The 17,068-nt window shown below is 33.4% G+C and overlaps 1 protein-coding gene across 1 annotated transcript; it reads left to right on the top strand.

The window, feature by feature from the left end:
- The first annotated feature begins 2,454 nt into the window (after positions 1–2,454).
- LOC114290265 (uncharacterized) lies at positions 2,455–7,019 on the top strand. Its single transcript, XM_082870765.1, has 3 exons — positions 2,455–2,870; positions 4,188–5,799; positions 6,713–7,019. The coding sequence occupies exons 1-2, from the start codon at positions 2,583–2,585 to the stop codon at positions 5,790–5,792; spliced, it is 1,893 nt and encodes a 630-aa protein (XP_082726891.1). The 5' UTR covers positions 2,455–2,582; the 3' UTR covers positions 5,793–5,799; positions 6,713–7,019.
- Positions 7,020–17,068: the final 10,049 nt, after the last annotated feature.

Consider the following 17,068-nt stretch of genomic DNA (forward strand, 5'->3'; position numbering starts at 1 on the left):
TTATTTTAATTTTTTCTTTAAAAAGGGAAAAATCACTGAATAGTGGTGGCAATAAAAAATTGGGGTTTTTTTTTTTAGGGTCCCTGGTGTTAAGACGTTATAGTATAAAGGACGTCTAATATTTTCATAATGTCCAGGGTCCCTCAATTTGATCCAAAGAAATTTTGCTCCAGAGAAATTCTGTCCAGAGAAATTCTCTGTTTCTCTCTAGAGAAATTTTGATTTTGTTGAAATGCCTTCAAAAGTACAAAGCTAAACATTAAGTTTCTGTTTTTATCAAAGAGACATTTCAACCCCAGAGAAAATCCCCTCCAACCAAAGAAATTCACTTGTAAACCCCTTGAAACAATGAAAATATATCTGGAAACATAGTAAGCCATTTAATCATTTGAGCTTCAAGTCCATATTTCAACCTTTATAACTTCCTGAATTTATTTCAAATTCTACACAAGAGTTTACTTCATTTTTGTTATCTGCAGTTTGATGGCTTCAGCGACTTGGATACATATTCACAGAGAAAATCTCATTACCAGAGAATTTCTCTTGATTCAATCCAGAGAAATTCTTTAAAACCAGAGAAATTTTCTGCATCACCCAAAAAAAAAACAAAAAAACAAAAAAAAACAACAATAACCTAAAACAATGGCTTGAATTATTGAATGTCTCTGCAACTCTCTGCATCATCTATTCATCCATCAATCCCAAAAACCCAACTCAGTCAAATCTACAATTAACCAACTCTCTGCATATTTATCAAGTTCCTTTTTAATTCTGTTTTTGGTCTTTGAAATTTCTCTGGACACTTCAACTCAGAGAAATTCTTCAAAACCAGAGAAATTCCCTCTCTACCCTAGTGGAATGAGAGCTTCTACTTCAACATATCAGACCCGTCTAATCTCCACAATCTTACTCTCGATGCCTATATCTACAACAATATCAATGCCGGCCACACTAGGTCCTTTCTCGCGAAAGTTTCCCTCAATGGGACATCGTTTGTTCCCTATTCAGATGCTGTTGTCTTACACTACCCATTGGAAAAGCGTGGAATCTTTTCACGTGTTAGAGGGGAGCTTGGCCTTAAAGTTTATATTACTGATGATCTATCCATAGAGTCCTCTAACCCACTTCCCGCAGTTGAAGATACCCGAGCACATGCCCAATCAGTTCCAAATGCCGCATCAAACATGTTTTCTAATGTCAAAACCAAGAAAAGATGTACCTTTCATCATCTTCCGAACACTAATCATACTGAACAGCAACAACAGAATTCTTCTGTTGATGTTGCAGTACCACATCATATAAGGGTTGATGAGATGAAAGTTGAAACCGAGCCTCCGAAGCTCGTCCGCATATACTCTGCTTCATCGGCACAACCAGTTGACTATGCACTTAAAGAGACAAGCCCATTCCTTCTCCACCACCGTCGCTGCTGCCGACGTCGTCGAGCGGCTTTGGCGGCGAAGGTCTGATTGTGCTTGAAGGTGGAAATGTCAGTGGTGGAAGAAGAGCGAGAGTGGTGGTGATGCGACGGCGACATTGCCGAAGATGAGAAGGCGGCGGTGGCGCTAGATTCGCTGCGCCACTGGTGGACGTAGAGTTGACTCTGAAGAGTCTCTGTTCGTCTTCGGTCTATCTGTTTACAACAAATGATCTCGGTCTAGATCTTTGGGGGGTGAAGAGTAAGAAGAGGAAAGGCACAATTCAATGCACAATAATATTTTTTGGGGTTGATGTAGGAGAGAGGGAGATAGAGAGAGAGAGAGAGTGAGCAGAGAGGGAGAAGAGAGAGATCAAACTCAGTTTTTGAAGCCTTTCGTTTCTTCTTAAATTTCTCTGTGATATATGAGTTTAGGATTGAAGGACTTTAGACATCATAAAATAATATTGTGGATCTCTTCCATTATTAAAAATAGGAAAGAGACCTTAGACTAATTTTTCTTAAAAAATTATCACAAATTTATAATTTTAAATTATTAATACTTTTATTTATAATATTTATTACTTTTTTGTAAGAGTAATTATTTTTCCTTTATCCAAATATAATTCACTCTGTTTATTTTTAGTTTTTAGAATCACTTTTCAAAAAATTGTACTTTCTTATTTTTTGTATTTTTTTAAGCAATTTTTTTTTAATTTTAAGACACACCGAACATAAATACACTTAAAAAATATAATTTTTGAAAAAAAAATCTTTAAAAAATTTACCAAATACCAAAAATATAAAAAAAACGAATATTCAACATATTTTTCGTATTTTTATATATTTATAAATTTTTTACTTTTTAAATATATTTAAGTAAGATCATCTAAAAAATAAAAAATATATATTTAAAATTTTAAAACTATTCAAAAAAATAAAAACTCAATTTTAAAAACTGAAATCAAATCCATGATTATTTTTCTATTATCCAAAAAACAAAACGTATTAATGGCACAGTAAAGAGGAAGTTAAACAACCTCAATGCATTGTTCCCAAGAGAGAGAGAGAGAGAGAGACAGTGCAGTGCAGCATCCATCAAAAATGATGTCCAAAGTGAGTGTACTTTCCCAACTTTTCTACTTTGACTTCTTCTTCTACTGCAATGAATCCCTCCACCCCCACACCACCACCACCACCACCACCACCACCAGTGTCAGCTCCACCATCAGCTCAGCTACAAATGCAATCATCCCAAAACCCCTCACAAAACGCCAACAATGATGAAAAAATAGCAAACAGAGCTATGTCGAATTTCAGGGCATTGGTAATGAAATTCGTGACCTCTGATACAACCATACCACTCACCCCCTCCCGCAAGACCCTCATGCAAAATCGCCTCACCCACTTATTCCCCGACACTCACACCCCTGATCATCCCACCTATGCTTCTGTAAGTCTCTTCACACTTATGAAGTCCATTTCACTTGCATGCATATATATATGTGCAGTTGGGTCTTGGGTTTACTTGAGAAAAAGGGTAATCTGAATAATTGGAAGTGTTCTACTGTTTCTTCATGTCAAATTCTGGTTATTTATGTATAATTTTAGTAAGAATACTTACATGTGAGTAATTGGATCGAGTGATTTGATGATAAATTACAAGAAATTTCATGTTTTGTTTGCAAATTAGATGAGAAATCGTGATAAGTCTCCTTAAAAAACAATACTAATAAAATTGGTGAGAAACCAAAATGATTGCTGGTAGGTATATTTTTATAATACCAAGATTATTCATCAAAATTCATGGGATGATAAAGAAATCTCATCCATACCCTCTTTTCACATGGTTTGCTTTTATGAGATAATATTGTGTCATGGGAAAGACTATGATGCACCATATGCACTTTATAAATAAAGAAGAAATTGTCATAATTACATATCATAACTAAAATAAAATTTATAATCAAACGCTACATGAGCCATAACCAAAGGTATAACTAAAGAAGAAAATTGGTCATAACTAAAGAACAAAATTGCATAATTAGGAATGCGTATGGTACATCTCTTTCAAACGGTGTGTATAATAGAATTTTCCTTAGGTTGTGTTTGGTTGGGAGATTTGGGAAGTGATTTGGAAAGGAAAAAGGAAAATGAAGGTGAAATGTAAATAAAATATACTTACATTTTACCTAATTTTACACATTTTTTTTTCTTTTTTCAAATCTCCCAACCAAACACAGCTTAAGTGTCATATCATATTGTTCCCATATGTAACATTACTTTGTACATGTACTCATAATTCTCCATCGTTATCTATATGTAATTCTGAATATATGAATGCATGCATATAGTTCTATGTAAATTTGCATATGTGCATGTATTATGTAGGGTGTCTTTCCCACATGCTTGTTACTTGCATGAAAACTTGAAAGAATTGAACGGGTAAATTTGAGCTCTGAGGTGTTGTTTAATAGAGAAAAAAATGATTAAATTGGAATTCTGAGATCAAATATGCCATTGTTTGTTATTAATATTAAAAGTTGAAGTTGAGGAATTTGGAGGTCGAAGAGGCCAAATATAGTTTGTTTTCTCTGTATGAGTTAAGACGTGAATTTGTATTATCTGTATATCAATTTTGATGAAGTTATGATTTTTTGTGATGTTCTATTCCATGTGTAGGCATTGACATTTCAACTTATGTTGATTTAATTCTGCGTGCATATTAAATTGACAAAGTTTTGATTTTGTGTGGTGGGATGTGATGCAGATGATACATGGAGCAATTAAGGAGTTGAATGAGGAAGGGGGTTCTAGCGAGGAGTCAATATCAAAATTCATTAAAAATAAGCACGATGATTTGCCATGGGCTCATTCTACATTTCTGAAGCATCATCTGTGGAAGCTTTGTGAAAGTGGTGACATTGCTGTGACTTATGAAAAGCGGTATTTGCTTGGTGGTGCAATCACCAAACTGAGCACTAATCAAAGAACTTGTGCTACCCCTAAAAGGGAACAGCTCAAGACTAAGCAGAGGAAGGTGCGGGGCAAGAGACGGGGAAGACAACATAAGAAATATGTGAGTGAAGAAGAAGAAGAAACAGAGGAAGAAACAAAAGAAGAAACAGAAGAAGAAATGGAAGAAGAAGAAGAAGACGAAACGGAAGAAGATGAAGAAGAAGAAAAAAAAATGGAAATGGAAATGGTTGACATAGAAATTCAGAGTGGTGATGATGCTAGCCCTAAGAGGGAACAGCTTAAGACAAAGCAGAAGGTGCGGGGGAGACCACGTAAGAAAGATGTAATTGGAGAAGAAGAAATGGAAATGATTGACATAGAAATTCTAAGCAGTGATGATGCTAGCCCTAGGAGGGAACATCTTAAGACAGAGCGGAGAAAGGCTTGGGGCATGGGACGGGGACGGGGACGGGGACGGGGCAGACCACGTAAGAAAGATGTGATTAAAGAAATGGAAATGATTGACCTAGAAATTCAAGTAACAGAAGAGCAAAATAAAGCAATTGAAGAACAAAATCAGCTGACAGAAGAGTGGGATGAGGTGTTTGATAATCAACCAAAAGATGAAGTGATTGTAGAACAAAATCAAGTGGAAGAAAAACAAGAAGTGAACAAAGAGCAAAATCAAGCAAAATTACAGAAGGAAGCAATGGAAAGTGAACCACAAGAACATAAAAATGGAGGTGGTGATGAATGGAATCAACAGCAAAAGCAAGAAACTTGCATCGGAGAAGAACAAAAACAGCCAAAAGAACAGAATGATTCAACCGAAGGTCAAACTATGTCTGCAGAACAACAAATTGAAGTGATTGAGAAACAAAATCAGTCATTGGAACAACAAAATAGAGTTAGTGCAGGACAAGAAATTAAAGTGGCTGAAGAACAAAAACAACAGGTAGAGAAACAAAATGAAGTGATTGAAGAACAACATCAAGTAGATGGACATTACAGTGAGCTGAAGGGAGAGACATTGCTATTCTATAGTAAGCCACAGCATGGGCAATTACTGATTCAGCTTCAACTTCCCGGAAGCGAACCAGCTACAGAAATAACTATTGCTGAATCATTGCCTTTGGAACATGGGTATGAGGACCAGCCGGAACCAGGTTGCAGTGACATAGGGAGGCCTGCTGAGACACCACTCGATATAGCTTTTGAAACTATTGGAGAATCATCAATGGCTGACCAACAACATAAAAATGAGTGGAAGCAACCACAGCGTCGAGGTCGAGGAAGGCCTCCAATGTGCAAATCATCTGCTGGTAGAAATGTGGAAAATTCACAAAAGCAGCTGCAACAAAAGCGTCGAGGTCGGGGAAGGCCACGGAAACTGGACTCGGGAATTCAAGGACAGTAACCATATGGTAATTGAAAATTTATAACTTTGAGGTAGCATCCGCATAATAGGGGTGGTAGTATACAAGTCATAGTAGTAGTAAAGTGTTCAATTTTTTTCCTTTAGAGTGGACATAGTTTTGTATTTTGAGGAGTACCTGCTTAAGTATCAATGAAGTGCCAGTAGCATGGTTAGCTTAGCTCCTTTATAACAACATTTTAGGAGTCAGAATTTATTTTGCTTCAACATGTTAGTGGAATTTTGGCAACACCATATGAGCAAAGCCTCTAACAGCTGAACTATATATAATGTGAAAATAGCTTTACATAAGCAATTTAAATATCATAATGAGCGGTAATGAAGGTGTTACTATAATACAATAATTAATTTATCTCGATATCACTTGAAGTTATAGTTTGTGGTACTTTTGTTTCATTTGTGATAATAAATAAGGCATTGTTAGAGAAGTGGTTGTGGAGGTTTGTCTTGTAAAAAGGGAGATATGGAAGATGATTGGTAGAAAGAATGGATATTGTTCACAGATACAACTAGGAAGCCGTACGGTGTAGGTATCTGAAAAAAGCATCATAAGAGTGATTGATGATATCGATCAGAATGTTGGTTTTAAAGTAGGAAATGGACAAAGTGTGCTTTTCTAGTAGGATCCATGGTGCGGCTATTGGATTTTTCAATATCTAGCTCGCAATGACTCCCACAGTGGTTCACTTGCAATTTTTGTTCACACCAGTATGCCGATGTGTATTGAAACCAGGAAGCTAAAAAAGAGGTACAAAGCGGCCAGTACACAACGAACTAGCCATTATTTAAAACCATGGCACAGGGGTCTGACATGTTTTTCCTCCTTGATGTCCATCTACACAACGAACAAAATCATGTTTTGGATTATCTGACATGTTTTTCCTCTTTGTTTTCCCCAATAGGTGTGTTATCCGCAAGTGCCATTGTCCGGTTTGAAGGACTTGAATTTCTGACGTCGAGGCTGGCCTAGAGCAGGTCCTTTTGCTCTCCTGATGGGAAATTTTGCTTGTGTGCTGGTTGATGAGGGTATTGGGCTGAAACCCGGCTTCTTCTTTTCCGAGTCCTCCAGTGTCCTCTCCCTTCTGTTGTGCCCTATTTCTGTTGTAAACTTGTATCAGTTAATATGGATATTATTGTATTTCTGTTGTACCAGTTAGCTTAATATGCAGAGTGTAATATATTTTTATAAAAAGACAACATAATTCTCTAGTAGTACACTCCATAGATAGGGGTGAGAGACATTTCGGTTGTGGAGGCAGTCCAGTTTACTTGTTTTAATATGTGATGTGATGACATTTTGGACAATGAACAGATTTCTTGTCGTGAGACAATCAACTTAGCAAGTGGACGAACAGCCGACCAGAATCCTCATGGTTGAAATAGGAGAGCCAGAGCCCTCAAGTGGTTGTTAAATTGGTATGGTGCAAAAATTTCCTTCCTAAAGAGTTTCAATAGGACATGGAATAATTCCCTCAGAATACAAAAAAACAAGAGATAAAATTTTGAGGAGGTTCTTAGATCCTTCGAAGTATAAGTAAGGTGAAAAAGAAATAAAATAGGTGATTGTTTTATTGCTTTTTTGGGAAATGTTTTTTTAGCCTTTGTTTTTAGAATAATGTTATATGTATCAATTAGTGTACTAATTAGTGTATTAATTAATGATATGACATAATTTAAGATTTTTTGGTATTTATAATTTGTATAATGAGTAGGGTTAATAATAATGTCATAATTAGTGTTAATACACTAGTTAGTATACTAATTGATACATGTAGCACCATTGCTATTTTTATGGTCCTTTTTGTCTAAAGTAAAATTTTATATTTTATTATTAAAGACAAAAAAAAAAAAAGGAAAAATCGGTTTAAGGTCCTTATCCAACTTTTAGTAATGGATTAGGTCCACAATGTGTTCTTTTGTAGCCTAAGGTCCCTCAATGTTATTTTAGAATGTAAAATACCTGTCTTACCCTTGTTTATAATATACGTTGTTTTCAATTTGACAGCTAAAGATCATATTGATATTTTGTGGGAGATTACGTGAGGATGAACTTGACGATTCAAATTTTTGTGGAGATTTTCTAAGGTTTTTGTAGGTGTTGAAATCCTGTTCGTTGTTTGTAGGTGTTGAAATCCTGTACGAGTTGAAATCATGTTCGTTGTTTGTAGGTGTTGATCGATCGTGTAGGAGTTGTTGATCGATTGTGTAGGAGTTGAAATCTGGTTCATTGTATTTGATTTGATTTCATGTGGAGTTGAATTAGATAAGTTTTCAATTTTTGATTTGATTTGATCGTGTAGGTATTGAATTAGGTTTTTGTTTTTAGTTTTGATCAATGTGAGAGAGACGAACTCAGTGTTGTTGTTTTTGATTTTTGAAGTTAATTTTTCATTATCTGTTATTGATGAATTTTCGATGGAGTTGATTTTGATTTTTGGAGTTGCTTTTTCATTCTCTGTCAACATGGTTATGAGTTGCTTTTTGGTGCTCTGTTTTTCTGCGTTTTTGTGCTCTGTTTTTTGTTCACTTTGCATTTTTTGTATAGTGCAGAGAAAATTGCAGGTTTGTTACTATAATTGAACTCAAATCACAAAGAAAATTGTAAGCTTGTAGTGCAGTGAAAATCACAGAGAAAATTGTAAGTAGGCAGAGAAATTTACAGACGTAGCAATAGAGTAGTAAGTGTTTTGTTTTTTTTTTTTTAAATTTTTTGAATTGAATGTCTTGTGAACATAACAGATCTTCTCTGTGATTTTTTTATGTGCTTGTGTTTAATATATTTTTGTCTCTTGATGTTAATGTGTTTTTGTTTTTGTTATATTGAAAATGAATATAAGTTCACAAATTTCTCTGGACTTTTCTTTGTAGTCCAGAGAAAATCATATGATTGTGTTACAAATGATAAGTATTACAAATTTCTCTGGACTTATATGTTGTGTTTTTATGTATTTTTATATGTTTGCACTTTTCAAAGTTTTCTGATATGTTTTCTTTGCACTTTTCATTTTTTTTTTTTGTTGCACTATTCATGTTTTTGGACTTTTCTTTGTAGTATAGAGAAAATCGTAGGTTTGTTATTATAATCCAATGAAAATGACAAAGAAAATGTTAAGCTTGTAGTTGAGTGAAAATCGCCCTTGAAGTTGGTGTCTTGATCTTGATGCTTATTGCTTCTTCAACTTGGACTTGTTTTTTTTGTGGTGTTCTGGTGCTGCTACTGCGTTTTGATCTAAGATCATAAGACGCAGACACAGAGACTTTTGGTTTCTTTTTCGGGATTTCTGGGGTTGTGCTGCTTTTGCGCTTTGCCATTTCTATAGAATGAAAACATAAACATTAAATTCCAGAGAAAATTACAAGGTAGCAATGATTACACAACAGAGAAAATTACAAGGTAGCAACATAAACATGACAGAGAAAATTACACAACAGAGAAATTTTGAGGAAATGGAGCATTGAACAAAATAAATATGGCAGAGAAAATTAGACACAAGAAATAAATATAATGTGGCCAGAGAAAATTAGCCACACCAACAGAGTAGTAAGTCACAGATAATTTGCTTGAGAAAATAATAAAGAAACATAAACATGCCAGATAAAATTACACAATAGATAAACATAAATGTAGCAAGTTAGAGAAATTTACAAAAACAAGAACACAAGAAGCTTCAATAAGAAGCCCCAAATGCACAGAAAGCAGTTCAATTTTGACAGTTAGAAGGAAAGCAACCCATTATCAGTTAGAAGCAAAGAAATTCTGGACTTCCAAGGAATTTCTCTGGATTCAACCCAGAGAAAATTCAAATTTCTCCGGTCCAGAATTTCTCTGGAACGATAAAACTCTGATTTGATCAATTTGTCATTGGTTTTGCTGCTGCTGATTCAATCACAATTTCCTGCACAAACAAATTAATAGTTCTTCTATGAGTTTGTGATAGATTTTCTTTAAACTTAATGGTATGAATTTCTCTGGATTGAATCCAGAGAAAATTCAAATTTCTCTGGATCACTTTAAGCCTTCCTCTACTGCTGTCTCTTCCTCAAGCTTCTTTTTCCAATATTCTTCAGTAGGGGTTCAAATAATGCTTTTCTAGAAACAACTCCAATTCTACTAAACCCAAAAAATCAAAAGACGTTATATTTAACACTCAGAGAAATTTTGAACTTGAAGATGTTATATTCAACACTGGATATATATATATATATGTGTGTGTGTGTGTGTGTGCTGACATTGTATATATAAATGTATGTATCATATATATATATATATATATATATATGTTTGCAACCATAGATAAGATAACTAAGAGTGACTGTTTGATTATGGTTGCAAATGGTCTTAATTGATTAATTATCATATATATACTAGTCAAGACAGTAAGCAACAGATTGTATATATATATGTATGTATCATATATATATATATACATCTATTAAATTTTTTTTAAAAGAAAAAATAATAATGCATACATGTCGAAGAAGATCTGGAGTCGAGAATCGAAGCTCTGATCAGTGATTTGAGACCAATACTCGTAAAGCTCATCTCTGCTGATCTTGTCAACATTCAACCTTCGTCGTCTGCTCAAAGCATCGAACAATTCCAACACAAATTCCTTTGAATCATCTCTCATCCCTACAACCAGAAATAATAAAAATTGAGATTGAAAAGGTTTAAACACGCATTGAAATTGCACCATTCAGGTCAAAAAAATCAACTCATCTGAAGATGAACAGACGTAGGGTATTTTGGTCCAAGAAATTGATAAAATGCGCGGGTATTTTGGTTAGGGACCTGAGGCAGTATTACATTTTTTAATGTCCTTTATGCAGAAAATTGTTATTATTAGGGAGCTTAAAAAAAAAACCCCAAAAAAAAAAGAAGATGAAAATTTAGCTATAAACCCCCTTTACCTTCCTTTCATTGTTAAAAGGACTAAGAAAAAAATTATACTTTCTAAACCCCCTCATAATTATAAAGTCTTACATAAAGGACATAATTTATTATTTAAATATTTTATCAGACTATTATACCCCTCAACTAGATCTACCCACCTTCTATGTCTCTCTCTTCATCCGCTCTACCAAGATCAGCGACGGACATCACAGATTTCACACCCGGTAGTGGTGGTGGATCTAGATCTGGAACCAATAGATTTAGATCTCACAGTTGAGCAGAAGCAACAACAAATTTGGATTTTCGATTCAGCAGCAAAGGCAACGTTGAAGATGACGAACTCGTTGACAGCAGCTTCAATCGCCGTCGGCTTTTCGAGGTTATGTTGTTGCATACGGCGGTGTCGACGCGAAGAATGCTTCGATAGAAGTGAGGCCAGAGTTTGAATACGGTTATGATGCTAATGTGGTGAAAGGTTCGGAGTTTGATGTGGTGAAACAGTGAAGAAAACGACAATTGAACTTGTGACGAAAGTTCTATCCCAATTCGCAGCACAGAATCCGCGTAGTCTCTGGATCTCTCTACGGCTGTAAAAAGAACAAGAAAATATATGTATATATATATATATATATTTGTGTGTATGAGTGTTGTTGAACACGTGTATTATTTTCATTGAGATTTGTAATTGTTGATTGAGTTTTAGAAGTTTTTCTTCTCAATTAGATATGTTGATTAATTTGTTTTTTTTTTTGTTTGTTTTTTTTTATTATTATTATTTATTTTTGTTGTTTTTGATCTAATTTTATTTGATAGAACCAGAGTAAAATTTTATTCTTGTTCTATTGTTCTGTTTTTTGTTTCAGATAATGAAAGTAAAATTTTATTCTGATTCTATTGCTCTGTTTTTTGTTTGAGAGAATTAGAGTAAAATTTTACTCTGGTGTTAGAATGACAGTAAAATTTTACTGTCAAGAGGTGGTCATTGCCAAACATTTCAGCCGCCACAAACACTGCCTTCGCTTTTTTACTTTTGTGCAGAGAAACATTTTGCTTTTAGCTTCAGAGTCTCACAGTTTACTCGTTTTTCAGAGTAAAATTTTACTTTTATACAAAGTAAAATTTTACTTTTGTGTAAAGTCTAACATTTTATTAGTTTTTTAGAGTAAAATTTTATTTTTGTGTAGAGTCTAACATTTTACTTGTTTTTCAGAGTAAAATTTTACTTTTATATAGAGTAAAATTTTATTTTTAGCTTCAGAGTCTCACAATTTACTCGTTTTTTAGAGTAAAATTTTACTTTTATACAGAGTAAAATTTTACTTTTGTGTAGAGTCTAATATTTTACTAGTTTTTCAGAGTAAAATTTTACTTTTATACAGAGTAAAATTTTACTTTTAGTTTCAGAGTGTAACATTTTACTCTTATTCAGAGTAAAATTTTACTCTGAAATACACAGTAAAGATGGCTTAATAGGAGAACTGATAGATATGAGGATAATATAGTAAAATAAACAAGTTTTAAAATATTAGGGAGTTTTGAAAATACTTATATAATTCTTATCATTTTGAAAGATAAATTAGATAGTGAGCGGACTATCACCAAATCTCCCCAAAAAAAATTTAAATATTTTTAATGAACAATTTCCAAAATTGGGGTAATATTGTTTTACTTTTAAAATGACGCTTTAAACAAAATGACTAAAAAATGAAGAAAAGTTGCGCTGGTTTTCATGCAATGATACTCTCTTTGCTTTTGAGCTTTTAAATATAATTTTTGAGTTTTTTATTTTTGGGAAAATCGGTCTAAGGTCCCTATCCAACTTTTAGTAATAGATTAGGTCCACAATCTGTTCTTTTGTAGTCTAAGGTCCCTCACCCCATTCCCGCTCCTAAACTCACCCATCTCACACCACTCTCACCACCACCACCACTGCCGGAATCTCGCTACTCTCTTCTACCCCTCCAGATCCCCAAACTCAACCTTCTTTCTTTCTCCCCCATTATTATAAACACTCTGCTTCTAAAATTTTCCAAAACCTGCTTCATCTCTCTCTCTCTGTGGTGGCCATTGAGTCTCCCCTGCTTTTTCATAATCTCAAGTTCATTTTGAGGTTGTTGTTGGACAATGTGATGGCTACACTGAGGACCCAACAATTTCAGACAACTCAAATACTGCCACTTTTGCAACTATGATTCTGCGAATTCACAATGAAATATGGGAATGTGTGATATAAGATATCTACACAAAGTGAAGCATTCTATCACAGATCTGGCGCACTCTCGAGTTCGTTTCTGGGTTCTATTGCTGGGGTTAAGAGTTCCTCACTGCTCTCTTGTTCTTTAGTGGTTCCTTCTAAACAATAAATACTTGAACATCCCCAAAAACAAAACTAGGGAAATTCGAGTTTTTCCCGGATTTCTTCTTGTTTCACTAGATTATTATGTTGTTTTTTCAGATTTGTTCTGATTTCATAGATTATTTTTTGTGGGTTTGGTGAGAGATTGATCGATTGATTGATTTGATAAAATGTTTCTTAGAAAAATAATCATAGAGAAAAACAATTAAAATTTTCTCTAGTTTGTTCAAAACACAGAGAAAATTATGATTGTTTTTTTGTTTCTAGGTAGCCCAAATTTCTCTGGTTTGGTTTGATTTTGAATGACCAATAATAAAGAAGTTTAGATAACCAAGAAATATTTCCTAGTAGGTAACTAGAGAAATTCTTTGATTTTGAATGACCAATAATGGCTATGAGAAATTTGGAGAATCAGAAGCTTCTTCTGCAACCATATATCCAAAGAAAAAATATTAGAGAGTGAGAGAGAGTTTAGGCTAAGATGAGACTTGAACTTACTTTGTCCAAAGAAATTAGAGTGGGAAATCCAGAGAAATTTGGCGAGAATTTCTCTGGACAGTGGGAAGTCCACAGAAATTTGGAGAGAAGTCCAGAGAAATTTGGCGAGAATTTCTCTGGACAATGGGAAGCACATTACAATTTCTCTGGATTTCCCATTACAATTTCAAACAAGATGAAGCACATTACAATTTCTCTGGAGAGAAGAGAAATTTCTCTGGAGAGAATGGAAGGCCAGAGAAATTTACAGTGGGAATTCTAGGGAATGTTAAAGAAATTAGAAAGTCCAGAGAAATTCTTCCCAGAATTTCTTTGGACTAATTTTATCTTTGAAGTTGAATTTTCTCTGGAAGTCTAGGGAATGACTTCTTCTCTTTCTTGTCTATGCTAAGGTATGGCAAGATCTTACTAATGTCTAGGGTAGAGAAATGGACAATGGAATATGGGATTCAAAATTCTAATGTTGCTTATATATTACAATGTGGAATTTTTCCAGTTGAATTCAGTTGAACAATGTTGCTTACCCAATGAATCACAATGATTTGGATGTGAATGAGAAGAAAAGTAGAGAAACTCATCCAGAGAAATTTGGTCCAGAGAAATTTCTCTGGGCCAGAATTTCTCTGACCAATTTTCTCTGCACTGAAATTTCTCTGGACCAAATTTCTCTGGACTGAAATTTCTCTGGATCAAGGTTGAGGGACCTTAGACATTATGAAAATATTGTTGAGGGACCTTAGACATTATAAAAATATTTGATGTCCTTTATGCTATAAAATCATAATATCAGGGAACTTAAAAAAAAAACCCTTTATTTTTTACGTTTTGTATGTTGTAATTATAGTAATTTAAAAAAAATATATTTTAGTTAATTTTTTTTTTATTTTTTTTAAATGTAGTTGCATCTATAGATGCATTTAAAAGTAAAATATGTGGAGAAATCTTTAAAAAAAAAAAATTTATTTAGTTTTGATTTTCAGAAAATAGTTTTCAAAATTTATATATTTTTTTATTTTTTCTATTTTAATGTTTTCAATGATTTTTTTTAATATTTTAAACAAATTTTTTTTTTAATTTTTAGACACACCTAACATAAATACACTTAAAAAGTATAATATTTGTAAAAAAAATATTTAAAAAATGGGGTTTTTTTTTTAAGCTCCCTAATAATAATAATTTTCTGCATAAAGGACATTACAAAATCTAATACTGCCTCAGGTCCCTAACCAAAATACCAGCTCATTTTATCAATTTCTTGGACCAAAATACCCTACGTCTGTTGGATATTCTCTTTTGTCATGCTGGTACTGGTGTTGGGTATTTTCCGGCGAGTACGAAAACAAATTCAGCAAAACAAAAGTACTAAGTTTGGCAAATTTGATTTTCTGGGTAAACAAACAGAGTGGAGTGGAGTTGATAGATGTATATATATATATATATATGATACATACATATATATATATATATACAATCTGTTGCTTACTGTCTTGACTAGTATATATATCATAATTAATCAATTAAGACCATTTGCAACCATAATCAAACAGTCACTCTTAGTTATCTTATCTATGGTTGCAAACATATATATATATATATATATATATGATACATACATATATATATATACAATGTCAGCACATATATATATATATCCAGTGTTGAATATAATATCTTCAGGTTCAGAGAAATTTGAATTTTCTCTGGATTCAACCCAGAGAAATTCAACCCAGAGAAAGTGATCCAGAGAAATTTGAATTTTCTCTGGATTCAACCCAGAGAAATTCAACCCAGAGAAAGTGATCCAGAGAAATTTGAATTTTCTCTGGATTCAACCCAGAGAAATTCATGCCATTAAGTTTAAAGAAAATCTATCACAAACTCATAGAAGAACTATTAATTTGTTTGTGCAGGAAATTGTGATTGAATCAGCAGCAGCAAAACCAATGACAAATTGATCAAATCAGAGTTTTATCATTCCAGAGAAATTCTGGACCAGAGAAAATTTTCTCTGGGTTGAATCCAGAGAAATTCTTTGGAAGTCCAGAATTTCTTTGCTTCCAACTGATGATGGGTTGCTTTCCTTCCAACTGTCAAAATTGAACTGCTTTCTATGCATTTGGGGCTTCTTATTGAAGCTTCTTGTGTTCTTGTTTTTGTAAATTTCTCTGGCTTGTTACATTTGTGTTTCTCTATTGTGTAATTTTATCTGGCATGCTTATGTTTCTGCATTATTTTCTCAAGCAAATTATCTGTGGCTTACTACTCTATTGGTGTGGCTAATTTTCTCTGGCATTTATAATTTTCTCTGGCCAAATTACTTTTCTTACTTGTGTGTCTAATTTTCTCTGGCAGCATTTATAATTTTCTCTGGCCACAATATGTTTATGTCTTGTGTCTAATTTTCTCTGGCATATTTATTTTGTTTAATGCTCCATTTCCTCAAAATTTCTCTGTTGTGTAATTTTCTCTGTCATGTTTATGTTGCTACCTTATAACACAACATATAAGTCCAGAGAAATTTGTAATACTTATCATTTGTAATACAATCATATGATTTTCTCTGGACTACAAAGAAAAGTCCAGAGAAATTTGTGAACTCATATTCACTTTCAATATAACAAAAACAAAAACACATTAACATCAAGAGACAAAAATATATCAAACACAAGCACATAAAAAAATCACAGAGAAGATCTGTTATGTTCACAAAACATTCAATTCAAAAAATTAAAAAAAAAAAAAACAAAACAAAACACTTACTACTCTATTGCTACATCTGTAAATTTCTCTGCCTACTTACAATTTTCTCTGTGATTTTCACTGCACTACAAGTTTACAATTTTCTCTGTGATTTGAGTTCAATTATAGTAACAAACCTGCAATTTTCTCTGCACTACACAAAAAATGCAAAGTGAACAAAAAACAGAGCACAAAAACGTAAAAAAACAGAGCACCAAAAAACAACTCATAACCATGTTGACAGAGAATGAAAAAGCAACTCAAAAAATCAAAATCAACTCCATCGAAAATTCATCAATAACAGATAATGAAAAATTAACTTCAAAAATCAAAAACAACAACACTGAGTTCGTCTCTCTCACATTGATCAAAACTAAAAACAAAAACCTAATTCAACACCTACACGATCAAATCAAATCAAAAATTGAAAACTTATCTAATTCAACTCTACATGAAATCAAATCAAACACAATGAACCAGATTTCAACTCCTACACGATCGATCAACATCTACAAATAACGAACATGATTTCAACTCGTATAGGATTTCAACACCTACAAACAACGAACAGGATTTCAACACCTACAAAAACCCTAGAAAATCTCCACAAAAATCTGAATCGTCAAGTTCATCCTCACGTAATCTCCCACAAAATATCAATAAGATCTTTAGCTGCCAAATTCAAAGCAACGTATATTATAAATAAGGGTAAGACAGGTATTTTACACTCTAAAATAACATTGAGGGACCTTAGGCTACAAAAGAACACAT

The sequence above is a fragment of the Camellia sinensis genome, chromosome 5, assembly GCF_055761805.1.
Source record: "Camellia sinensis isolate YWXY chromosome 5, ASM5576180v1, whole genome shotgun sequence".
In the NCBI taxonomy this organism is placed as follows: domain Eukaryota; kingdom Viridiplantae; phylum Streptophyta; class Magnoliopsida; order Ericales; family Theaceae; genus Camellia; species Camellia sinensis.

Bases quoted from the DNA above. Each gene is read 5' to 3' on its own strand.
- LOC114290265 (XM_082870765.1), top strand. From the start codon at position 2,583: ATGAATCCCTCCACCCCCACACCACCACCACCACCACCACCACCACCA. The intron at 2,871-4,187 runs GTAAGTCTCTTC...GATGTGATGCAG, and splicing joins ATCATCCCACCTATGCTTCT to ATGATACATGGAGCAATTAA.